The following is a 26,899-nucleotide window of genomic DNA, read 5'->3' on the forward strand; positions in this document are numbered from 1 at the left end:
GAATAAAAGATAGTTCAATCAGTACAGATTTTTATTATTTGTGTAAAATTGTTAATTATTATTAATTCTTTATAGCTATTAAATATACTACAGGTATGTTTATAAAATAAAATAGATCACTTGATTTAAAAATTTGATGTTTCTTCTCGGCTTTTAAAGTTTAGATACGTCTTATTGTATAGAATATTTATACTAATTAAATATATTCTATAATCAATGTCAATAATTTAATAAACAAAAACAAATTTAAATTTTGCGAGTCAAAACTAAATTCATACGTGAGTAAATTCTAGCAACCTATAGAGGTTAAAAATAATCTATAAACGTTCTCTAAACGTTCTCTGAGTCCCAAGGAATATATTGATAAATCTTTTATTGAAAATAGTCGGGTATTTTTTGAGCTTTTAGAGGACAAATAACCATTAATATTTATGTATATATATATATATATAAATGACTTTACTCTATATTACGTTAAGAAAGAATTGCGGCTTCTTTTTTATGCTCTATGATAAAGTTTTACTACATGACATAATTTGGTTGGGGGTGACAACTAACAAAGCGGTTGTTGTCCAAGTGCCTCTATATAGTTACCTGATAAAAACAAGATTTCTTTTTGAATAGAGTACATATAATACAATGTTATGTTTATAATTTAAGTACGATTAATTTTAAACTATTAGGTTAACAAAATTTTAGTTACAAAATTTTAATACAGATAGATAAATTTAGTTTATATAAGTTTTTATAATCTTTCATTAATTTTTTTATCGTAGTCCTAATGCAAATATGTGGCAATTATTGAACAATGATTAATAAAAATCCTATAAGAATTAAATTTACACAATACAAATAAATCATGAATTTGTATTATTTTTTATCAAAATAAAAAAAATTGATTACTAATTTAACATAAGTTAAATATTCTAGTTGTTGTCGGTGGCGATAATTGGAATGAATGGATCCGAATTATCAAGTTAGTAAATATTCGAAATTATTCACATATTCAGTGGCGTAATTTGAGTGATTTTCGGCAGGGTTTCTGAAAGATTCCTTAAAGACCCGATGAAATTTAAATAATTCCCGTATATTCCAGACACATTTTAAACTTCACTTAAAATACAAGTATAATTCGAAACATGTCGTTTGTTCTAATGAAATTAATTTCACTTTTGCAGTTTAGATATAAATATTTTGATAAACATAAATAAAATACTTATACATTAGGCTATCCTTTTTTTTTTAAGTTGGGGGTGTTTAGTCAGAAAGACATCTCTCCAAAATACGCCATTTCACATTTTTACGTCCTTATTATCATTTTTATGTGCAGCGCTAATTGTAAATTTGTTTTTACCTCGTTTAGAGCAACTCGTTGTTGTTGGAACTATACTCTTATTACTAACTACTTGGATTATAGCGATTATAGGAGCTTCTTGGGTAAGTTATAATATTGTTATATTATTAATGTAAAATATTAACTATGTGTGAATTAACTAGGCTTACAAAAAAAAAAAAAAATAATCACGGCTACAAAAGATAACAGAATACAGTCAATATAGATGAATGTATCATTATCTTAGATCAATATTGTAGGTACATAAGTTCTTTCTTAATATTAATTAATAAACTCCAACAAAAAAATATCAACAGTCCGACTTTGCTAATGAATAAACACCCTATCCAATTTTAAGTGTTTATTAAGTTTACTATCATAAGTCACTGATTAAAAATGTTTGAATAGTTTCTCAATAATATACAAAAAATGATAACATTATTTAGCCTATTTAGGTATAAACTGTCCGAGATAATAAAAGTATTTTTTTTTCATATAATTTTTTCATTATTTATCTTTTTTTGACATTTATTATTAGGGTGAAGTAATATTATTGTAGTCAGCGATCTCAATAATTTAACTGTTCTTATTACAATTTTTAATTGAAGGTGAACCATAGTAGAATGTTATATAATATTTTATTCGAAGAATTTTAAATTTGGTTTAGATACAGAAAATAATTAATTATTATCCGTCTTTTTACGTACTTGGATTTAAAATGAATCTATTAAAATTATCTAATAAAAGTACAAGATGCTTTTCATTAGACAAACACAATTAATTAAATGTTTAATGAATTTAAAACCTTCTAGGATTTTTTTCATAAATGCCGACAAAAAAACTATAAATAGGTAAAAATGTTTGAAAATGTAATATAAGATGTATAAGGTCGTAGTAAGTGGTTATTATTTCATAGTTAAAAAATATCAACAATTTATAGTTATAGTATTTTTTTATAAGTACCTAAAGCTAGAATTTCGACAAAATTTCCAACATTAAAAAATGTACAAATTATTTGTACTTGCAAATTCTTAAAAAAATTCTATTTATACTCAAAATTTTAAAATTTAATGAAAGGTTTTTTATGAGATTTGCTACCAAAATTAAAATAAAATTTTTACTGGAAAGTCAAATAATTTTTTTATGACTGCTTAAAGTTTGGAGTTTATATTTTTATTATGATGAATACACAAGTTGTTTAAAAGACAAAATTTTATTTTGTATTTATTTTAAGTTTAAATTTTAACAAAATTTGTCAAAACCATAAAATTACTAACTATAAGTATTTTGTAGTACAAAATCTTTCAATTTTTATAGTCCGGGTTTTAAGATTTAATACAATGTTATATTAACAAAATTATTTATTTTTGTATTTATTTGTACCTAGTTTAAAATTAGACAAAATTTTGTATTTGAGCGATGAACAATAACATTTTAAAAACATGTCGACTCATTTTAAGATACTATGTAATTATAATATGAACAATGTTTTACGGTATTTATAGTAAGGTTTATTACTCAAAAGTTAAGAACAATAATGTATTGTGGTATAATATTATAATACATGTTATTATAATAGTTAAATACTAATAATATAATAAAAGTAATGTTTTGAGAAAAAGTTACATCAACCTATCATAATACAAATAAAACAATAAATTAATTTAATAGCTATATCAAATAATATATACCTAATAAAACATTTTGGTGATATAGGCTGAAAATCTTCACTCAGAACCGTTTTTTGTGTATAAATATATATCATTAAATTCAAATTTAACACACCAATTACACTAATTCTTCCTGACACTTAATAAATCGCAGAATGGTACCCTTTTGCCTTTATTTTTAATCTTGAATAATTATTTTGGGAGGACACAGTACTTTTATACTTAGTAACAATGCCAAATACATAAATATGATATATATGTAAGTGTAATTTAATTGACGTTCTGATTTCTAGCGACAATCTTCAGGATGACATTTTAGGAAGATTTTACGATTTTAAAAACTTAGCTGGATAATTGACTACATTTCGGGTTTCTTAGCACTGTTAATTGATTTATATATTATAATGGACTTGAATTTTTCGTTGAATTGTGTAGGTATCTGTAGGTACCTAGTTAATTGCATTGATGTTTTTTTCCTAATATAACACATTCGTTAAGTCATAGGTGAGTTTTTATTACTTGCAATAATCAGTGAAAAAACTTTCTGAATTAATTGTTTAATAGATGGAACGATAACACAAAAATTTAATGCAAATTAAATGTAAGGTAGACTTAACTGATACTTTTCCATTATCAATATTCAATTATAGTTATTATGAAAATATGGCTGTAAACTCGTCGTACTATAGATATAAGAGCATCTTGGTTTTCAATGTGATTTTTTGTTTAATTCTCAAAAGATTTGGCAAACAAATAAATCTACGAGACCAGTTCATTTATTCAATATTAGTATTAATTTAATTAAATCGTATAAAATTTAAAAATTTATAATTTTATTTCTAAAATAAATATTTTTTACTACTAAGTTTTAATTATTTTTTTAAATTACAAACTCAATAATGTTTTAACTATTCATTCATTAGTGAATTCACCTGATTACTCCTTAAAATTATTTTTAGCATAAGCTTAAAACTAAATTATATTATTTTAATAATATTGAAAGGATTGGTAGGCTTAATAAAAAATCTGATTAGTAGATATAGGATATTATTTTTAGTTTTTAATTAAAATCTGTACTATCATAGAGATCAAGAAACTTGATAACTTTTACAATATTTCTTTGGGTCATCTTTATTGTTATGTGGCTAGTTTTATCGTTATACTTCAGATTACTAAAACACAACACGTAAGCTATTATACATTCCTATTATTGCTATAATATTAATAACTGTTAAAATATTATGCAGAAAATACTGTGTAGCAAACAAAAAAAGATGTGCACCATCAATGTGGCTTATTTCCGTAGGAAGTTCAAATCACTCAAATGTAATGTATTAATAACTGTATAATATATAATATTTATATTTTAGAATTTTTAAACACAATATATTTTGTAATTATCAATGTTTTTATAATTTTATAAATTATAAGTAAGTAACTATTAGAATTATTATTCGGTTGTTTAAATTTAACATTTCAATGAAAAACAATTCTAGGATAGGTATGCTTGGTAAGAATAATGTAGAAATAGGTACCTACCTACTTTATCTATATAGTAACATACAAGCTAAAAAAAATTATTTCATTATTAAACCGTATTTTGTAACAACAACGAAACATATATTATACTACTTCTACTTGTATTAATATAATAATAGTACCTACTTATGAAGTATAGTATTAGTATTTATAGTTTCAAAAAAATATGGTTTTCTTCTCACTGTTTATTAAATTATGTTTTAAGAATAATACTTTACAATTACAATATTTATTATTTGTACATACTCTTGTGTGATAAACACAACGTATTACCTAATAAAAAAATCATTGCAGAACGCAATTGTTTTAGTTATTTACCTAATCTAAATAATTATTTACTCAATAATCTTTATAAATTTAAAATAAAACAATAAGGAGGATACAGATGATGATGAAGATGAAGAAACAACTGAAGAGGAGAGTGAAAACGAAGAAGAACTAAGTAAATACGGAAGAAGAATATGGTCGAAAAATAACTTGCCCGAATTAACTGTTAAGCCAGTTCACCCGATGAGAACGTACGTAATGACGAATCCCGTTGATGTTACTCTTATTCCTAATACCGTTGTGTTAAATCAAACGAGTACAATGATCGGTGGTAACAATGGATGTGGGTGCGATCGTCATCAACAGACTACCACCGAAAGCCCGCCAAGCGATTTGAGAACGCGTACCATAAAATATCGGAAAAATATGACGATGTATCGTCAAGCTGCAATACATCATCAACACAAAAAAGGGAGAAAAAAGAATATAGATAGTGATGGAGGTGAAGGTGACGAAGAAGAAGAAGAAGAAGAAGAAGAAGAAGGAGAAGAAGAAAAAGAAAAAGAAGGCAAAGACGATAATAAAGCTGACAGTCACACTGTAGACTGGCTCTCAATGTTAGGTTATTTGCGTAAGAATTCACTATTATTTTATTTTTTTTTTTTTCAATACGCAAAGGTACCAATTATCGTATTGTAGAGTGCAGCCTATACTGCATAGTATATTTTAAGAACTTTCTACTAGGTGGCACTATCATTATAAGTCACAAGGACTAGTTAAAATACTTATCTCGGGTATCTTTTACGTTTTCTACTTGTGACATGGAATACAAGGCACATTCATTAACCACAAGATGGCACTCATGCCACCTACTTCATAATATGTTAAAATATGTTAAAAGAAAAGCCTAGTGAGCCATCGGTTATATATTATATAACTAGATAATATTATTAGTAAGAGAAAGGGTGTATTTTAAAGTTTTTAATTAACGACTCCTCTCCCCAATAGAAACGCCTCCATTGATATTCAGTTGCCGAGTTGTGTTCTTTTAGTAAAAAAAAAAGCGATACAAGAATAGGAACTTAAATCCTGTGTTGATGAAAAAAAAATAATTTAGCAAGATTATGATGAATAATATTATAATAATTAAAACATATTTAAATAATTTTGTCAGATTAAAATATATTTTAAAATGTAAACAATCAAAAACGTGCTGAACACAAAATTACAGAATAATATGCAATCCTTTTAGATTTTTAGGAAATAACTCATTTACAGGCTGATAACGGTGCTGTGATATGTTTCATTCTATAATAATAATTATTATCTATGAGTATTCGATTTTCAAATAGATTAGAGAGTTGGTATAATGTAGCCCATGCGAGAGGGAGCTTTTACGATGACAATAGAATTGTCTTGTCACCTACTAATTATGATAAAATGTATACTACTGGGCATGGAGTGAATTATATCTACTTAATTAAAAACTTTGGTCTTTTAATTTTCAATTTGTTAATATTTTTTTGGTATACACGATAAAAATATATTTGAAAATTCTATTAAAAGCTGATGTTGATGAGAAGGGGTGAACTCCACGTTTGTGAACCAATGTACCATTAATTTATACAAACGTAAGGGCACCACCAAAAGGTTAGTAATTGTTCGAATTACAATGAACATAGCAATAATAATAATTATTAAGTTAATCCGATGTGTAATCAGAACCGACTTTAGGGTGGAGCAAGGCCTGGGGGAAATTTTTTAAACAAGGCCTAAAGTAAAATAATGTATAATATCATTAACGCAAGGCCCAAAATGTCATACAAAAGCACGAGGCCTGGGACAGAGATCCCACTGTCCTCTGCCTAAGACCGGGTCAGTGTGTAATTCATAGGACTCGGATTTAGTAGCAAAATAAATCCTTGAAAAAACATTTTAAGTAGCCAAAAAAAGCATTTAACAAATTTAAATTACACACAATTAAATATTACAAAAGGAATTTACGACCATATATTTGGTCAAGTTACTTTCATTAAAACTCATTCTATTAGGTACTAATAACGACTATAGAGAAATTATTTGGAACACTATACCTCACTAATTGATATTTATCGGTCAACTAAAGTATTAGAATGTGCTTTAAAAATACGCATATATAATTCAGATAATTTTAAAACTATAAAATTTTGGCACAATAATGATAGTTATTTTATCAGTCATTAATTTCTGGCAATAATAGTATAGTATTTTTAGTCTATAACTTATAAGTTAAATTTTCAAGAAAAATAAGTAAGAATTAAGAAAAATAAAGCAAATAGGGGAAAAAGAAATAAAAACAAGTTTTGTGGAAAAAAGCAAAAAAAAAGTTAACTTCATTGAAATCAAAACGATTCAAAACGTATTTATATATAATAATTATCTTGCTATTACACTCCCCTCAAAAGTAGCATTTGCTACAAAATCTGAGCCCTAGTAATTCATAATCAAAATTTATAAAAAAAATTTAAGATATCGACTTGAAATAGATGGCTCAATAACTTTAACTTCATTTAATTTTCACATATTTTATTGTTTTTGTTACAGTGCTGTACTTGTATGCGTTGTACGTACTCTTTTCCTATCACAGCGAATTAAAATTAATGTCAATTTGTGAATGTGATGATAATCTGAATCCCGAAACAAAGGTGCCATAAAACAAGGCTACAATATGCATTATACATCAATATTTAAAGGTGACTGAAAGAAAATGAAGGCTTAGTCTGTTTAATTTGAAAATAATTTTATTAAACTAACTTATAATTTAAGATAATAAATAATACATAATAATTCATTTGTTTTATTCTTGTAAGTTAAAATATTATAGCGATTAAGAAATAGATATACAATGAAAACTAAAAAACACAAAAAAAAGTTATAATTCTGTTTCAACATAGGCGGATATTTCATGGAATTTTTAAATGGGCTATAATCATACAAAGTAAAAAAAAAACCGTAGCCCGTAGGGTACATGTCTCAGCACACAATTTGACAGATATTACTATAATATATTGCTAATTTAAACATCATCTTGAAACTAAAACCAAAACATTTATCATCTATTCCATAGTCTAGAAACTTTACATCAGATTCATTATGTTTGTTTTTAAGAATTTAAAAATCATTAAAAAATCATTTTTTTTATGCAACAAATTTTGCTGATATCCAAAAATGCTGCATTTAATAACTAATTAAACTCCAATATCCATTGGATCATTTTAAAATCATAACCAAAAGATTTATCTTTTTCTTAGTCTAACGACATGCTCAAAAATTTAGAATGAGGGGGAGGGGATCAATTTTTTTAACATACTATTATAATCAATATATATTTTATGAATTATAATTTAAAAGTTATTTGTGATTCGTGATTGTAGGTACCTACTATTTATTGTTACTGTTACCACAGAAAGACGCCATTATACCAATATAAAATGATCCACATTGATAAGAAGAAAATAACTAGGTATAGCCGTATAGGTAATCAATTGTTACAAAAAAAAAAAAAATCTTAAATTGAAAAGTACAGCAATTATAATTATTATTAGCAGTCATAGGCACAACTAGTGTTAAAATTCTGGAGAGGCTACAGTCCTCCATACAAAACTATGAATTCAAAATATCCCATAGTGGGCCATTTCATGGCGCTTTCCTCTACATACAATCACAACACATTTTAGATTTTTAACCAAGAGAAGAACATATTGGATTTAAGACATTTTTGTTTTTTAATGTATGTGACATTATCGTGAGCAATTTAAGCCGATCATAAAAATACGTAGTATACTCTATATCTCTATTCAGAACTTAACATTGTACATAGGTACCAACCACTAATATCATACTAGTTTCTTAAAAATGTATTACTAATTAGTAATTACTATTATAACTAAATTTGTTGTTTACCTGTTATATGAGCGCGAGTAAGAAAAAAAAACAAATCAACTTTAAAGTAGGTAACATTTCAATACGTACAATTATTTAAGGCAGTGGTGCGCAACCTTTTTTGATCCACGAGCCCCCAAAATGATATATTTTAATTTAGATTCTAAGGTATTTTTTTTTTATCGTTATAGTACCTACCTACAAAATTTTTTAAAATTTCGGCACAAATCTAATTTAGTGCCCACGCGAATTTTTTAATTTTTTAAACTTATATAATTCAACGAGTTTAGAACGATAGTGCAAAAGTAAATTGACGCAAATCATTAATTTTTGTGTTAAAGCTTTGCGAAAATCATATGATTTTTGGTGCTTTGGGCATGCGTACAACGCTCTATTTTACCGTGCTTATAATGAATTTTTCAATTATTTTTTTTGAAACTTTGGTTAATCAACGCTAATCACTTATAATTTGTATTGTTTCATAATGCAATTGCAATACCTTTAATTTGTAGTGGTTTTACCCAACAAATTGAAAGATGATTTCAATTTTAATTGTCCGAGCGAGTGACCACGTCAGGTCAAGCGCAAAACACTAAAAATTGTGATTATTACAATGCCTTAACTCAAAAACACGATAAAAAAAAATATAAAAAAAAAAGATAAAAAGATATCTTCTTAGTTCATGCTCAAAAACTAATGATTTGCACCAATTTATTTTTGCACCATCGTTCTAAAATCTAAACTTGTTGAAATACATAGGTTTTCGAAAGAAAAAATTAAATAATTCACGTAGGCGCCAAACTAGATTTGTTCCAAAATTTCTTATTATATATCATATCGTTTGATATGTCTCTCTTAATATGAATTATGGATAAATTTTAAAACCGTTCTTGCATCATAGTTAATCGTAACAATGCATTGAATCAGCTAATTGCAGAAAACGATGTTTCACAAGATTTACATTTTATTGACAAATTATATGCAACACCAAGGAGCTTGTATAAATTTGGAAATATTTATATATTTTTTCCGAAATATCAAAAAACAATTTTATGTGTATTGTTTAAAATCAATAAAGAAGATTTTTAAATTTGTAAACTCATTTTATCATACAAAAAGTACTTTTCGACACTCGTATCTATAGTTTCTATATTATATTATTAAATGGTTAAATAAACATTAATTATTATTGGTTGGATCATTTTGAAACCAAAATCAAAAAAATTGTCATCATTAGCTTTTTACTTTTGAAAATTTTACATAAAGTTCATTAGGTTTGTTTTAGAGAATTTTAAATTTGTAACATCATTTTAATCGTACAACAATACAACAATATAATATAATATACTGCATTCAATATTTTTTTTGTTCATAAAATGCAAGATTTTTTTTTCATTTATGTAAATGTTGGTTACCCTGTACTGTAATGTATGATAATTTTATTATACGGCTGTCTACTAGTATCATCTGTGATTAAATTTAGTTTTAATTTTTAAACTTAAATAATTTCTCTTATTTTTGTTCCCAAGTTTTATTAAAAAACAATTTTTTTGTTTTAGGAGTAGCTATACATGCATGTGACGTTAAAGCCTTTTAAACGTAAAATTTGTGAATATAGTTTTCAAGAGACCTGATTTCGTAATGTTATATTTAATACTGAAATCAGATGAATTATGACCATAGTTATAGCCTATAGGTAAGTTTATTATGTGTTCTTTTTTTTGTTGTATACGATATTTTTAATTTTAAATCAAATATGAGACTGTGGAAAATTATTATTTTTAAATAGTTTTATAGTTCCCATAAATTCAAATATTGTTTAAAGATTTTTCACTGATAACAGTTAATGTTATTATCCCTAAGTTTGATATAAGATAATTTTTTTATTTTAAGGTAAATATCAAAAAATGGTTTCTATTAAAGGCAAATTTGGTATCTAATATATCTGTGTGGTGGAAGAAACTCTTTGAAAGTAATCGGTCTCAAACTTTATTTGTGTGACTTGTTCAACTTCAAAATTTATGTTTTATCAATGAAGGGAATTGAAGTGATCAACGATTAACAAAGTCAATAATTTAGTGTCAAAAAAACAAGATCTTTGTTATTTTTCTTTGTAAGTATTGTTTAAAAAAAACTATTCTTGTATATAGTTATCATTTTTTCCCCATTTAGGATGGTTGGTATTATACGGTAAGAGGTGATTTCATTAGATTTTTATCACTTAGGCCAGTGGTTAGCAATAGGCGGCCCGCGGTCCAAGTCTGGCTCATGAAGGAAAAATATTGACCACAAAAAATATTTATTTTTTTAATAAAGCTGGTTTTCACACATAATATATATTTTATGATATATTTAGAGATTACGATGGTGTTTATTGTTTATTGCTATTTACAATAATAGTTGCGATAACACGACAATTATTAACTAATATCTGAGTTTTTAGTGGCTCTCGAAATTTTTTTTTTTTTTTGGACTCCATAGACTTTAATTGCCGACCCCTGACTTGGGCCATAGGCCAAGAATAATATGTAATTAACTATTATATGTGTGAAGTCTACTACACTTTATATTCATTTAAAACTATTTTTTTAAGTAGTTTTTTGTATAAAAAATACTATATATCTAAAAAAATTGCATTATATTATTTATTTTTAAGACATTAAATTTTCATTTAAAGGTCTTAAAATCAATTCTAAAAGATTCACTTTTTCTTATAATTCTAGAAAACCTAACATGAAGTTAATTATTTTTGTTTTAAAGAATTTTGAATTTGTAATATTTTATCATTACAGCTAATACCGTTTGAATCTAAAAATACTACATTAAATGATTAATTAAATATCCAATATTCATTGGATCATTTTGAAACTTAAACCATAATATTTTTAATCTTCTTACTGTAGAAAATTTTACATCACACTTATTATATTAATTTTAGAAAATTTTAAAATTGTGAAACAGTTGTAATGGTCTGCTTGTATATACATATTTGAGATAATAGTCCTGTTTTATGTTAACCACATGAACTACAATTAATTATACATTTCCATTTTTTCTTTTTATTTTGTTAATAAAATAATCATGATGTATGTCTTAATTTTAAATGTTATACACACATTATATTATACTTAATGATAGGTATAATAATATAAAAGAAATTAATATATTGAGGTTTATGCATATACCACTTAAAAAATTAGTAAAAATAATCATTAATAATAAACAGACTTTAACTTAATACTACATATCACAGATATAAAAAAAGGAAGTACACAAATTACCCACTAAAAACATAATTTTTTTGTATCTTTTAAATTATTCGTCGTCATCAATTACAATAACTCCTTCATCTTTAGGATCTTCCTCCCTAAAATAAAACAGAATGTAAATATGTAATTTACATTTTACAAAAATTAAACGTACATGAATTCCTCTTTAAGTTTTTCAAACTCTTCAGTCATACCACTCCTTAAATCTGGTTCCAAACACAGTAATGATGCCTTATAAATTTCTTTCACTAATTTACGAGATCCGTACATATATTCGAAACGGATACAGTCAGACCATACTTCTGTATAACCAATTTAAAATCAGTTTCAATAATATAATTTAAAAATCTACAGTAATCTCACCAATATCTTTATGACCAAAAACATTGCATACATCATTATACAATTTTCTAATAGTTTTTAGTTTGGTAATTCCAGAGTTCTGAGTGAGTTCAAATGAAATCATAGTTGTATATAACTGTTTACATTCTGGTTTTATGTCTCTAAGTTCAATGAACAATTCACGAGTAGAAAGTATTCCATTATGAACTACACTCCATTCCAAATATTCAGGCCTGATTACACAATTAACTTCTGGAAATGGAAAATGTGAGCCTTCGTGATATAATTGTTGAAGCTAAACATGAATAAATAGTGTTATAAAGAAACCATGAAATATTATATGGAGAAAATAATGTTTATTCTGTTTATAGTATAATTATTGAAGACTTATAGGTAAGTATTGATTATTGACTATTGTCCACCATAAGACGATTTTTGCTATTGGAATCAAAATAAGTAAAAATATATATACTGTAAAGAATGCTTGAGAAATTAAATTAAATATTTTTTTAACTGTTACTTGATGAAATATATTTATTAAATAGAACTCATTTGAATAATATTTAATCATTTCATTTTGAACAAGATGTAAAAGAAAATTACTGCAATTATTATTGTTAGTATAATATATTAAATGAGAGGTTAAATATTGTTAAGTTGAAGTTGATTGTTAAGGAAATTAATAAAATATTACAATTTAAATGCATGTGATACTATAATCAATTTAGTATCAAATATGAATACAGTAAAAATAAATGAATAAAATACAGAAATATGATATGTGCAGTTTAACTTAATAGCTAGGTAACATATAAAATGTTTTATTTTTTTATTTATAATCACGATGGTCAACAAAATCTTAAAATATTATTAACAAGTATCAAAAAGATAACTTTAATAACAGAGTTTTAATTAATTATTTTTGTAAAGATACACCACTAAAAAACTATAAAATTATTAATACTTATTTTACCAATTTTGGATGAGTATTCCCCATGTATAAAATTAGAATTTCCCATAAAGGCATTGATTTTTTTGTCAAAGCTCGTACACCAGCTTGAAAGGCTTCAATACCCATTTCGAGACTGTCATAGCTTAAATAATATGATATTAAATTAATCCAGAGTTCTACACTATCATGTATCACCTCAACTGCTTTTCTCAGAATCCTATGGCAGTCTTTATTTGTGTTTTTAGCCTAAATAAAAATAAATAAATATTTGTTTGTTTATAAATAATACATTCTATACATTGAAAAAAAAAAAATTATAATTTATGAAATTTTACCCAATATATATAATATTCAGCATTAAGTAATGCCTTGTTATCATGAGCTTCTTGAAAAGCTCGTTCCATTGTTTCATTCATAAAATTTCTTATTGTTTCTTTTTTCATGCGATAAGATTTCCTAATTTCTATAACATGATCAATATAAAAGTTCCATAACTTATGTTTATTTTTTAGTGGTAGATTTTCTTTTAACCCATCTTCATAGGTTTTAATACAATTTCTGAAAAAAAAAATATGTTAGTATCATAAAAAATATATGTTTTAAAATGTTAGTATACTGACCTAATACCGCTGATATAATTTTTATCATAATGTAATTGCTCAGTCTCCTGATGATAGATAAAACCATCAAAATGAATTTTAGCTAATTTTTGCCACATTAGTTCACTATGCCTATACTTTTTGACCATATCCCTACACACACACATATATAGAACAAAAAATATATTTATCAAAATGTACACTCTATTTTATTTAAAACTAATCTATACCTGACAACATTGCATTGCAATTCTCTAACTGCGCTTAATTGTATTGCTCTGTCCAATAATATAAAATGAAATTCAATATCTCCTTCAAAACGTTTTATGAGATTTCTATATTTTTCAATGGCAATTGGAAGTGAGGCACCTGCAGTCTTTTCTAAATGTTGTACTTCTACCCAGAACTCTTCTACATATAAATGTTTACAATTAGTGTGATATTTTAATCCTTCTGCAAAATATTTTCTAGCTGATTCAACATTATTTCGATCATCAAATTCATATGTTGCTGCGATTATATACACTTCAGGATCACTATGATATATTGACATAAGTGTATCCAACATGTTACTACATTTAGTGATAAATAATGTCTGAAATCAAAATTTAATAATAATTAAATTAGTATTTCATAGTTAATTAAATTCTTTGTCAACAAATTATTTTTTGATTCGGTAATGAAATGGAAAAAAACTATGGAATGCTATCCAAGTGTATTTAAGCAATTACCTTAAAATTAAAATACTTAAAACCTTTAAAATATAGTAATTAAGTATAGAATAAGAAAATGTATTATCGACAATAAAATTTTGGTTATTACTTAATATTATCAAAGAAAAAATGAATGAACCTGAGATTATACCAAAATAATTGTATATTATTAATTGCCTATTGTTATATTATAACAAAATATGATATCAATTTGGAAAGATGTACCTTCACTAAATGTACACTAATTTTTATTACCTTATTTTAATTTATTATTTACTGAAAAACTAGTTATGAAGTATTATTAATACATTATACTTGTAAACACAAAATATGTTTGTGTTGTAGTCTTGTTATTACTTATTACATTAAGATCCACACAATAAAGCAAACAATGACAATAATATATGTTATGGTAAACGAGTTTAAGGGCTATAGGTTTTTGGTTCTTATTGTAATAATTAGGGCTCAAATTTTGAAGCATATGCTCCTTTTTTATTATACAAGATAGAAATCTAATTTTTATACATCAATTTGTTTCATGTCATTCTGATTTTAAATAACTCAAATTTATTTTTACAATTAATTACTCCAACAGTGGGATTTTAATGTTTTTTATAATATAATAATAAAATAATTAAATTAAATGAATAAATTTTAAAGTACGTTTCTTAGTTATGTATAACAGTAGGTACAATTCTTAATCTATGTCAAATGAAGAATACGGACTAAACGGTAATTGGATTAATAACTATAGTTTTTATTTATTAGTTTGAACTTTGATTATTGAATGTATTACGAGGACGTCATACCCGCACCTGACATTTCTTTTTTACACACGTACGGCATGGACAATACGCGTTTACGTAATCTGAATAGAACTCGCTCAATTTTGGTTTTAGAGTAAATTTAACTACTATAATTTGAATTGTGACAATATTTTTGAGGGAAAGACGCTGCGTTTTTTCCTTTTTTTCCCAATATGACGTTCATTTTATTGTTTAGAAATAGCGAAAATGTTATCGTTTTAAAATGACCTTAAACTTTTCAAAATTTAAATTTAAAAAAAAAACGCAGCGTCTTGCTTTCAGAAATATTGTCTCAATTCAATTTTATAGTAGTTATATTTAAGAACCAAAATTGAGCGAGTTCTGCTCAGACGTCTCAGACTGTGTGCACACGTTTTGTCCATGTTGTACGTCATACGTGTGTAAGACGAAGATAACACCTACGGGTATGACGTCTTCTAATATAACTCTTATCGTCATAGCTGGCAATATGATAGTCGAAAAACATATATAGTCTTTGGATTTTTACCACATGTTATTAAAACATTAGAGAAAAAGAGGAAATTTTTAACAAAATGTATAAATATTATCTTAGAAGCAGAAAAGAAATTGAATCAAGATAATATTTTATCAAGAGATTGCAACTACAATTTCCGGTAAATTTAAATAGTATTCTTTCAAAAATCTAGGTTGGAAAAAATTACGATAAATTAACATACCGTATGATGTTTTGTCAAATAATATTATGGATTATCAATATTATCACAATCGCCCCCCACCATGATTTGTGTTTATTACGTTATTTATGTTATATTGTAATATTGAACTGAAATCCGATATTTTTATTATTTATCATACCGCTATTAATGGGACGTAGGTCGTAGAGCAATAGTTATGATTCTTCCTGGCCGTAGATAATAATGAAGAAACGCTACTAAAACACAAATGTTGTTATCAGCTTATCGACACCATCATTGTTTTCATTTGTTTATCACAAACTTAAATAGATTGTGGCAGTTGTGCCATCTATACCAATTGTACAATTTTTATTAATTTTCTACATGATTATACTTATTCATTTATCGACTAACGATAAGTAAAACACGCCAAAACGCCATTATTGTCGCTTTTTGACTTTTTAGTTATTATTTTACAATATTAAAATAAAACGTAAAGAAAGATCTAGTCCACAGACATATTAAAAAAAAAGACGATCAACAATGTTTCAATTTTCAACTTTATTATACTTAACTTAGTACATTACATAGGTAGGTAATAAATTATTTATTTTTAATAAATATCATAATCAATGTAGTGATGAAAAAACAATGTTTTTAAATATTTAAGTACTTGTATTTATTTTTGACAATAGTATATTTTGTTCGCTTTTGTAAACTAATTGGCCATTGGTAATTTTATTGATAAGAATGATTAAATAAGTGATTACATAAAATATTTCATTCTTAAACGTTGTAATGTTCTTAAAGATTTTACTTATCTATTTTACTACATTCTACATTGTAAATAAGGCCAACGAGAAAAACATCTTATAAAATATTTTTGGCTTGAATACTCGCAGGTTAAGTCTGAATTATTTTGTAAATACTGAGTAATATTTTGGTACATATGTCGTATGCTATAAACGGTCGATTTATTGGGGTCATAATTTGCTATCTATATTAGTTAAGCTACCTACACATTTTCTTATAGCAAGATTTTTATAAACCAACATAAAAATGCTCAAACACTGACAATCGAGTGTTTAGGCAGACACGAAAAGGAAAATGTAGTATTAGATCACGCCGTAGCAACAATCCTACTCGAAAGATAATTGCAGGAAGAATTGTGGCGTTTATTCCATCCCACTAATGTGTTTATAAGTTTTTAAAATATGTACATGTTACATTTGTATAAGAAGATTATAATTTTGATGATAGCTGTTAAACTACAAGTTCCAATAAAAATATTTAGGTAAGTTAAGAATATGTTTTTATGTATAGATAGTATAGGTAATTTTTTTTTTTGTAGATAGTATGTTTACCAATATTTTAAGTGTTAACAAAAGATGGTGGAAAAAATACTGATCTAATGAAAAACGTTACAGAACCATTAGAGTATTTTGTTAAATTAATTGGTAAAGATAGTTTTTTAGAAAAACACTATTTGTACTATAAAAATTGTATACAGTTTGTTATCGACTTTCAATAAATTTATTCAAATCCTTTAACTGTTTTAATGAATATATTAAATTCATAAAGAATAAAAGAAATAAGAGAAAGTCAAGTGAGTCTTAAACCTACAGAAGAAACAATCATATTTTTAGGAAAGCAAAATATTGCGTTTAAAGGACATTCTGACTGAATGAAGGTAATTTTAAAAAATATTTTAAGATTCAGAGTACTATGTAGCAGGTGATATTAAATTAAAAATCACTTAAAATTTTCAAGTTCTAAAGCTACATATATTAGCTATGCTATTCAAAATGAATTAATGAAGTTTGTAATACAGAAATAATATTTCATATCTTATAAGAAATAGATCAAGTTAAATTTTATTGTATAACATGACAGTTATTTCAAAAATGTCTCAAATGAGTTTAATTATTTGATAATAAAAGTAAATGAGAGATTCATTGCATTCATTGATTGCCATCAATATTTATACAAGGGACAAACTGTAAAAGAAATCGAAGTAAAAGTTAGTATTGAACTATAAATAATTGGTAAAATTCTTGGGTCAACTGTAATTAATATAATATCTGAACTGAGATTAAATATTAATAATTGTTTAGGAATAGTAGGAATAGCTACTGACGTATAGTTATGGTATCACCAACTATAAAAATGCAGTAACTATGCTTTAAATTTGTCATTTTCTAGGTGTTCAACGGTTGAAAGTGTTCATATCTGTGTTGGTAAATTGAAAAAATAATTTAATTTTTTAATATATCAGCAAAACGTCATTACTCATTACATACTAAAAAATACATTCAAAGACTGTAATATTTCTATCAGTATTTGTGTTACTCAGTAGGTACTCATTAGGTTGAAAGACTTAATTGTATTTTATTGTTTCAAAAATGTTTACCTGATACCATAAAATCACTGATAATTATATTGGAATGGAAATATATAATATATTCTTCAAAAGCTTGTATATTTTTAATTCAATTAACTGAATTAATTACTTTTATGTGTTCATTATCATCTATATATATTATCAGTTACATACCATGTAAGTAATTGCAATTTAAGTAATTTTGAAATTGTAAAAGATATTATATCAGTTGTAAAAGAAAAAGGCTCTAACGCTATAGATGTCTTCAATAATAAATATGTAAAGAAAGTGTATTATGAACAATTTAGTAATTGAAATTAAAACTTCTAGTATTATTGAAAAACAAAAAAAAACCTGATCTAATCCAACCAATTTAAGTAACTTTGAAGACTACTACAGAACTTAAGTATTCATTCCACTCCTTAATAAAATTGATGATTTACAACATAGATTTCTAAATTGAAACAACTTAATATTACAATCGTTAATGAAATTAATATAAAAAATATGTCAGGATTCTGTAATATTTATCAACTGATTCTCTAGATAAATGAAGTTGTTAAACACTTAACATGTTTCACAAATGTTTCTGACTCAACCTTAAATTCAGAGTTAGAACTATGGTTTATGAAATGAAAACGTCTAATATCTGTAGGTACCTTTTTTGTTATTTGTTATATTATTGAATATAGTAAGTTATACATTATACCTGTAAATACCTTAAATACTTTTAGTGACTTGTTTATTAGGCAATGATATATCAACTAATTTAATAATACTAGCTTTAAATTAATGCTCTGTTGATATTTATCTAACTGTGAGACAATTGCTTATAATAATTTATACTTTGCCTGTAAGTGTTGCCTCAGCAGATAGGATCTTCTTTATTCTTCGCTGGTTAGCTTATTTATCTTATTAATAAATTTAAAATAAAATAAAATAAGTTTTACAACATATATAATAGCCAGAAGTGGATAGGCCCACCGGGATACCGGGAAAATCCCGGTAAGCCCTCCTCTCTATAATAAGCTTTTTTTTTCCTACACTATATAATTACAAAATTCGATATAGTTGCTACTCAATAGCCAATACTTAAAAATATACACAGCCACACAGGATAGAACTAATATGTAATTTTTCATACAATTTATACCTAGTAAAATAAATAATAATATTATTATAGTGTTATCATAGGTATTATGAAAATGTATATTTAAAAATATTATAGCATCTAAACTTTTGACTATCATATGAAAAATTGATTAATGATTACATTTATAAATATAAAAAATATGTATTATAATATTATGTGCGTGGTCTAAATGTATTTCTTTTATTTTTATTGGGCCCTTACGGTAATGCATTTCCCGGTAACATTAATTTAACCTATCTGCCTCTAGTAATAGCACTTAGTTATATAATATTATAAATATTTATATTTTAAAGTTTCTAAATTTTAAATAGTTATTGCTTTAAATTTATTAGATTAAAAACTTGGTTACATCTCAAATGAAGGAAAAACACTTGACAATCCACATGGATATACAATTAAATGGTGAAGGTATTATTGATAGATTTGCCAAAGAAAAAAAAATTGATTTGATTGTATTATACAATTGTGATAAAAGTATATTGTTTATTGAGTTTATTATATTCATATTTATTTAGTTGTATAGGTGAAATAATGCAAATAATTATTAATTAGTCATTTAGGTTAAATAAAAAAAAAAGGTATTTTAATTTTTGAAAATTCGCTCGCCTCCCCCTCCCCCTTGGGTGACTGCTGGATCCGGTTCTGCTATACTTTAATTTCATAGTACACATATTCATTATTGGTTTATTTTGGTCAATTTAATAATAATTTTATTAGTCCATTTACAGATGTTTTTAAAAAAGCTTGTACATGCAATATGTATAAAAGCCTTTTTATTTGCATATTAAATATATTTTAACATTATGAAAGATACAAAAAAATTTACGTACTATGTTAGAGCATTTAAATGGTGATCCCATTTAAATTTCATTGGATGTATTATGAAATATGAATGCTTCAGAAACTAATGAGTAATTTAAACAATAGATCAATTATTTAAAAATGGATGTTGAAATCAATATATTTTGATTATTAGTTATTACTTTTATATTGCTTGGTGACAGGTGTTAGTGTTGATAACTCCAAATTTAACTTTAAATATTAGTGATTAGAGTTTAAGTCCAGATTAATATGTAATGGTGTACCAGGATTTTCATTTTTAAGCAGTCCATTTATATATTCACTAAGCAAAAAATTATTTGGTAAATTTTTCTGATAGTTGATTTTATAATTAATCATTTGTTAGTGATTGTTTTACTCATGAATTCACTATTGCTCATATTAACATAATCAGCCCACCTAGATTTTTTTGGCAGCATGCCTAACCAATCCGGCCTTATTGGAGTCATGGATTTTTTTTGATTATTAGAATATCTGAAACTCAGGGATGTCAAAAGTAAGGTTTAGCCATGCATGATTTCGAGTTCATATCAAATGTAAATAAATTGCATTTTAGCAGTACTATTATCATATATGCTTTTAAAATATATTCACATGAATCATTAAAAGATGATTTCTGAAAAATGCATTTAAGTATACTTAACCATTGATTTATTATAATACTAAGTTTTCCTAGCCATCAGATCCATCTTGTGTGTTTTTATTTTCATAAACAATATTACTTTTTATCCTAACCTACTTTTTAAATAATCTGATTTTTCATTTTTGCTTGAAGTTAATTAGATGATATCAAACAATAATAATACTTTGATATGGCATTCAAGTTGTGCCGTGATAGTATATTGTAAAAAATAAAAAAAGGTTAACAATTATTTTTGCTGTTTTTCTTTATATTAGCTTTTAAATAATTAAATCTTTAAATGCCTAGATTAAAAATGTATAGATTTGAGAAAAAATCATTTAAGTGTTGTAATATTTATATTTTATTATTTTCAGGTTTAGTTTTATAATAACTGAGTTGTTTTTGTTTATTTATTGAATATTAAATAATATAAAAAAAAAAAAATTATTTCATTTAGTTATCATTATTTATGCTAACCAAATTTTAATCAAAGAAATTCTCTTAAAAGGACATTGCACTCGCATGTGTTGTCTCAGTTTTACACATGTAAGACATAGTAAATTTTTGTTTATCAGTTTCAATAGTGTGCTTTTAGTTTTGATACTGAGTAAATTGACCTATTATAATACTTTTAGGTAAAAACATTATCTGTGTTCTTTCGTTGGATTTTTCATACTCATAACTTACTTAAAAATTAGAATATTGTAAAAAACCAATGAGAGAACACAGATGTTTTTACCTAAAAGTTTAATAATAGGTAAATTCACTCTAATATCAAAACTAAAAGCATATTATTGAAACTGGTGAACGAAAATTTACAATATCGTACATATGTAAAAAACTGAGATAACATATGTGGGTGTGACATCCTCTTAATTTATAAATATACAGAATAAAAATTAGTTTTATTTAAAAAATGTAAAAGTTTTTACTTTTATCTTTTTTAGACAAAAAATGGAAAAATACTAAATGTTCATACTATTATTATGAATCTATATTATTTATTATGTTCTTATATTTACAGATGTATATTTAAAATTTATTATAATTAACATTTAATTGAAATATATAATATTAATTTTGATATTTTTATCCAAAGTAATTATGCAATTATTTCATACAGCTTGTAGCTGTTATGTTTAATACACTTTCTGGATTTGGTAAGTTCTAGAAATTACATATTTTTGTTTGTAAGTCATAAAACATCAAGAGTAACGTACAAATTTGTTTCACATTTTCTTGATATTGTATAAATTAATTTTGTTAATTTATGCTTATTTATAGTTTCTATTGTTACTTTGCTAATTTAAAATTGAAGTGCTATTTATAGGAATATTTCTATATAATTAAGGAAATAAGTAATGAAACTCCAATAAAGTATACAAATATACAAATGAAAACACCTAATTTGCTTTTCAAATAGTAGATACGTTATTAGTTTTTATCACCTATGGCATCAAACAATTTATTCTATTTATTTCCAATAATATGGTAATTTTTAAAAATGTTGTTACATTTTACTGCAACTAAGAGATTTATTTTATTTATATTCTAGAGTTGATCATTAGTTTCTAAATATTTATTACATGTTCTATATAAATATAAAATTTATATTATTAAAAAATGTTTTTAAATATTTATGTTGACAATTTTATTTTGCATATTTACCAATTTTTAGTGCTATAACTTACAGACCCAACAACTTCTTTAATCTTAAAACTGTTTTAGTTTTATGTTTACGGTATATTATGCTATATTATAAAATACTGGATATGTAATGAATAATGATTATCATACCAGATTTGCAATATAGTGGAAAAAAAGTCACTCCTTCAATAGATGCACAGTTACCTCACTCAAATTTATAAAATATATCTGTATATCTTAAAACTTTTGTATCATAAACTCTTCCTGATCAGTTTACATCAACTACATTATATATAGACCAATAAATGGAATAAAACCAGTTAATTACACCAAATTAATCATCATCATAACTTAGTCTCACTGTATGTGGGCTTTACCCACACACCACTGTTGCATAGTATATGGAATAATGTGTTTTTATTGATGTACTATTGTTTGTCCTCATTGGATGTATCAATATTAGAGACCCATAAATACATTCAGCTATGTAAGGAAGCCTTTTTTTTTTTCCCAAAAAATGTTAATAAAGTAGCTTTGTCTGGCCATTTTATAGTTACACTAAATATACGTGTTATAACATCAACTACTATTTGAACATATCTACAGACGGAAGATGTAAACGTGCCGTAATGACATCAATTCTGTGTTACTGAGCACCATTACTAGATCAATTTGAAGTGGTTAGGAGCGAATGATTTGTGAATATTGTTTTATTCTTATTAGTGATTTAGGTCAAATAAATACCAATTTTACTTGAAATAAATTCAACTTGAATTTGCGATAATTTAAAACATGGAATTGGTGATCACACAAATTAAAATTGTTCTCTATTAATGCGTGATGATATTTTATCATTGTCATCATCCAAAACATTGCTTATGCAAATTTATACTATAAAATATATTTGTTAAATGCTGTCAGAAATTACTTATAAGAAAATTATTGATCATTACAATTCAATTGCTATTAATTCATTCTTATATCTATTACAAAAATTTTATAAAAATTCTTTGCAACTTTCAAAAAATTTTTTTTGGAACAAAAATATAGATGAACAGTGAAAAAGGTAATATGAAAAGTCAGTTGGTGGAACAGGGTAATACATATGTTTTACTAACTAATGAAGAGTATATAATACATTGAACAATAATAATTTTGAGAATTGTACTGTAAACCACTCAGAAAGTTTTATAAATCCTGACATTGATCCAAATGAAACCCATTGAAATATTAAGGTAAAAGATAAAAATAGAATACAAATGAGAGATGCTATTAACATTTTAGAAACATACTTAAAAGAAGAAAAGTGGTGATCTATAAACATACTAATACATTTGATTCATTATTACTCAATAAAAAAGTTGATCACTTAATTTATTAACAATCTGATAATGGATAAATATTTTCCAACAGAAAAATTGTGAGTATTAATATTTGTAATATAGTTTAATATTTAGGTAAAATAGTTGGTGTAATATTAGGTAGGACGTTTATTGGTATAAGTACATATTCCTAGATAGGTATCAAATTAGACGAATACTTTCTGGTAGGTATCATATTAAACAGTAACAGTTATTTAGTTTTTGGATGATAAATAATTAATACTCATACAAGGCTTTAAGTATTATTTTAATATGTATGATATTATTATTATTGTCATATTTTAGTAATTCATTTTTTATACAAGAACAAGAAACTAATATCTTTAAACTATTGCAAACAAAAATAGTATTGTCTTGTATTGCATATGCGCAAGATAACAATTAGAATATAAGTCATTGAATAGTCATCATATCTATCTTTATTTACAGTCCAACTGGTAGTATAAAATATATTTTTGATAGTCAGTATAAGATTTCATTTTTTAATAGTCATCATTCACCATAAACTTAAACTAAAATTATTACATAAAGTAAGCTTTAGAAATTTTTCAATAGTTTTTATGGACAGTAAAAAAAAAAAACATATTCCATCTTGTATATTAAAATTTAAAATCATTAATATTGTAATTTGTTAACTTACATTATTTGAGCAAAACTCAATATATTCTGATAATGAAGTCTTATCAACAGGAAACAGTAGAAACATATTGTTGTACAATTCATTGATACGATTTGATAAAATGGTAAGTATTTCAGTGTTAATATCTTCTGTATCATTTTCTTTCATTTCTTGCTATAAGATAAAAATATAAATAAAAATAATAATTGTAAAAAAATCAATTATTAAGGTCTTACATCAATTTTAAGTTGACACGTATCTAGCATATTTAATTCAACTTTTATTTGTTTCGACAATTCTTCTCTGGTAGCTAACCCAAGTGTGATTTTCTGGTTAAGTGATTTACGATCATCATTTAGCTTTCTGAAGTATAAAAATAAAGTAAAGCAAATTATTTAAGTCTATCTTATAGATAATTAATAAAATACAACCAGGTTTAAGATAAGTATGCTTACATTAGTTCGTCCCATTTCATTATGCTATAAGTTTTCATGAAATGGATTTCGGATTCCACATCGTCTGTCGCCATGATGAAGATTTTTTTTATCAACTAGATAAAAAAAAGACCCAGAATTGAGACACCTCAATGATTCAGGTGGAATATACAAAAGAAACAAACAAATAGTAAACGAGTCCAAAAAATCGTAATACCTACTTACAAGAGACAATTTTAACATGAGATCAAAATTAACTACATTAATTATCAAACACTGTTATGTAAAATGTCAAGCCTTATTCTAAAAATAGGTAGTGATACTTGAATTGGGCAATATGAAATAAAATAATCATAACCCTTAGGTATAATATTCTAAATGTTTATCAATAATAACATCTCATCCATTATAAACAATATCATAAAATAGTAAACCGACAAATATTTGTTGATCATCGGAATCTTACTTTGGCCAATATTGGAAAAGATCATTAGAATAAGGCATGCATGATACACAGCGTTTGAAAAATAAGAATAAAATCGTTAACAATGTACTTGTCTCACAGCTGTAATCAGATAACTTCCGAGTGATTTTGCCGCTGGGTCTTGAATATAAAAAACGTTGACGTTCGACACCACACCACGGTTTACTTGATATTAACTTAAATCACGGACGTATATATCATACTTATAAGTCATAGGTATATACGTCCGTGCCTTTTTAATAATTAAATCGCGTTTGTGATCGATAACGATTTGTGTTGTTTTATCTTCTAATGATAAGCACTCGAGCCGTATAGCCCATTACCCGTATATTATTCTATATAATTCGTAATTGTCTAGAACAGTCGGTGGCCAGTGCATCGTACGACAGAAATATCGTTGTCGATCGATCGATGAAAAAATGAAAATTATTATTATAATAGTTTGGATTCTGGTGTTGTCTTGTGTTTACATTGTATACGTAACGCGTTTTGAAGTTTTGACCGCATAATTATTGAGCATTTGCCATTTACAAAATCTATTTTGTCAAATCAGTCATAAGATTTTTAGACGTTTTAATCAGCATTTATTGTTATCATGATTAATGATAATGCAGTTGTGGCGACGCCACTACAATCTTCGTTAGCTAATCGTGACGGTCCACGACATATTATCACCGATAACTTATCAATTTATGATTAGCCTGCTGTCAGTACTCAGTAGTCGCTTTAGGTCTGCCGTCTACGCGATATGTTTCACGATTAATGATTATGGAGACGAATAAACAATCGTAGTATGTAAATGTGTGTAAAATTGTTCAAATTATGTCGTCAAAGTAATGTGCCGTAATTACAAATTGCAAGTAATCTATGGTGTACGTACAGCTCCGAAATCTCTTGATTGTTTTAGACTGAACTAAGTCATAACAACAGCTGGAATGTTAACACAGAATTCTGTGGTGTTTGAATAATTTTGAATTTCGATTGAAACGTCCTGTAGAATGGAATGCATACTAATATAATTATTATATTGTGCTCCTATCAGTTCTGATTAATCTCAAGTCTGTCTTATCAGTAATTAAGGTAAAAACTGAAAAATAAAATCGATTCACCGGAACCGCGATTTCCGTACCTACGTACGTCACTAGCACTCTTAATGGTGAATGGTTCGATATCCGAACAACATAGTGTCAATACTGTCAACTATGTTTTTACAACTCTTTTAAAACACATCAAAATAAATACAAAGAATACAATCATTGCGATATATATTA

General features: G+C 25.5%; 2 protein-coding genes and 1 long non-coding RNA gene across 8 annotated transcripts; 2 read left to right on the top strand and 1 right to left on the bottom strand.

The window, feature by feature from the left end:
- The first annotated feature begins 954 nt into the window (after positions 1–954).
- On the top strand, positions 955–7,502 carry LOC112599960. Its single transcript, XM_025347097.1, has 6 exons — positions 955–976; positions 1,364–1,437; positions 4,089–4,189; positions 4,251–4,329; positions 4,918–5,440; positions 7,393–7,502. Exons 1-6 carry the CDS (start codon positions 955–957, stop codon positions 7,500–7,502), a joined length of 909 nt encoding a protein of 302 aa, XP_025202882.1.
- A 2,740-nt stretch (positions 7,503–10,242) lies between these two features.
- LOC112599961 lies at positions 10,243–11,039 on the top strand. The gene is made up of 3 exons (XR_003114978.1): positions 10,243–10,426; positions 10,624–10,843; positions 10,903–11,039. It is a non-coding gene; the product is annotated as an uncharacterized LOC112599961 (long non-coding RNA).
- Positions 11,040–11,904: 865 nt separating this feature from the next.
- On the bottom strand, positions 11,905–26,824 carry LOC112599959 (U3 small nucleolar RNA-associated protein 6 homolog). Of its 6 annotated transcripts, none has more exons than XM_025347090.1 (11): positions 25,699–26,819; positions 25,166–25,361; positions 24,947–25,073; positions 24,732–24,884; positions 14,123–14,487; positions 13,914–14,045; positions 13,629–13,851; positions 13,315–13,539; positions 12,363–12,636; positions 12,154–12,301; positions 11,905–12,097 (listed from the first exon to the last, which is right to left on the bottom strand). In XM_025347090.1, the coding sequence occupies exons 2-11, from the start codon at positions 25,237–25,239 to the stop codon at positions 12,046–12,048; spliced, it is 1,773 nt and encodes a 590-aa protein (XP_025202875.1). In that variant the 5' UTR covers positions 25,240–25,361; positions 25,699–26,819; the 3' UTR covers positions 11,905–12,045. The 6 variants fall into 6 exon arrangements, with proteins under 6 accessions (XP_025202875.1, XP_025202880.1, XP_025202881.1 ...); XM_025347095.1 differs by having other exon boundaries at positions 12,046–12,097; positions 25,166–25,260; positions 25,708–26,824; XM_025347096.1 differs by having other exon boundaries at positions 12,046–12,097; positions 25,166–25,292; positions 25,708–26,824.
- Between the last annotated feature and the right edge of the window lie 75 nt (positions 26,825–26,899).

This window comes from Melanaphis sacchari, unplaced genomic scaffold (genome assembly GCF_002803265.2).
Source record: "Melanaphis sacchari strain LSU unplaced genomic scaffold, SCAv2.0 Contig574_pilon_pilon, whole genome shotgun sequence".
Classification (NCBI taxonomy): domain Eukaryota; kingdom Metazoa; phylum Arthropoda; class Insecta; order Hemiptera; family Aphididae; genus Melanaphis; species Melanaphis sacchari.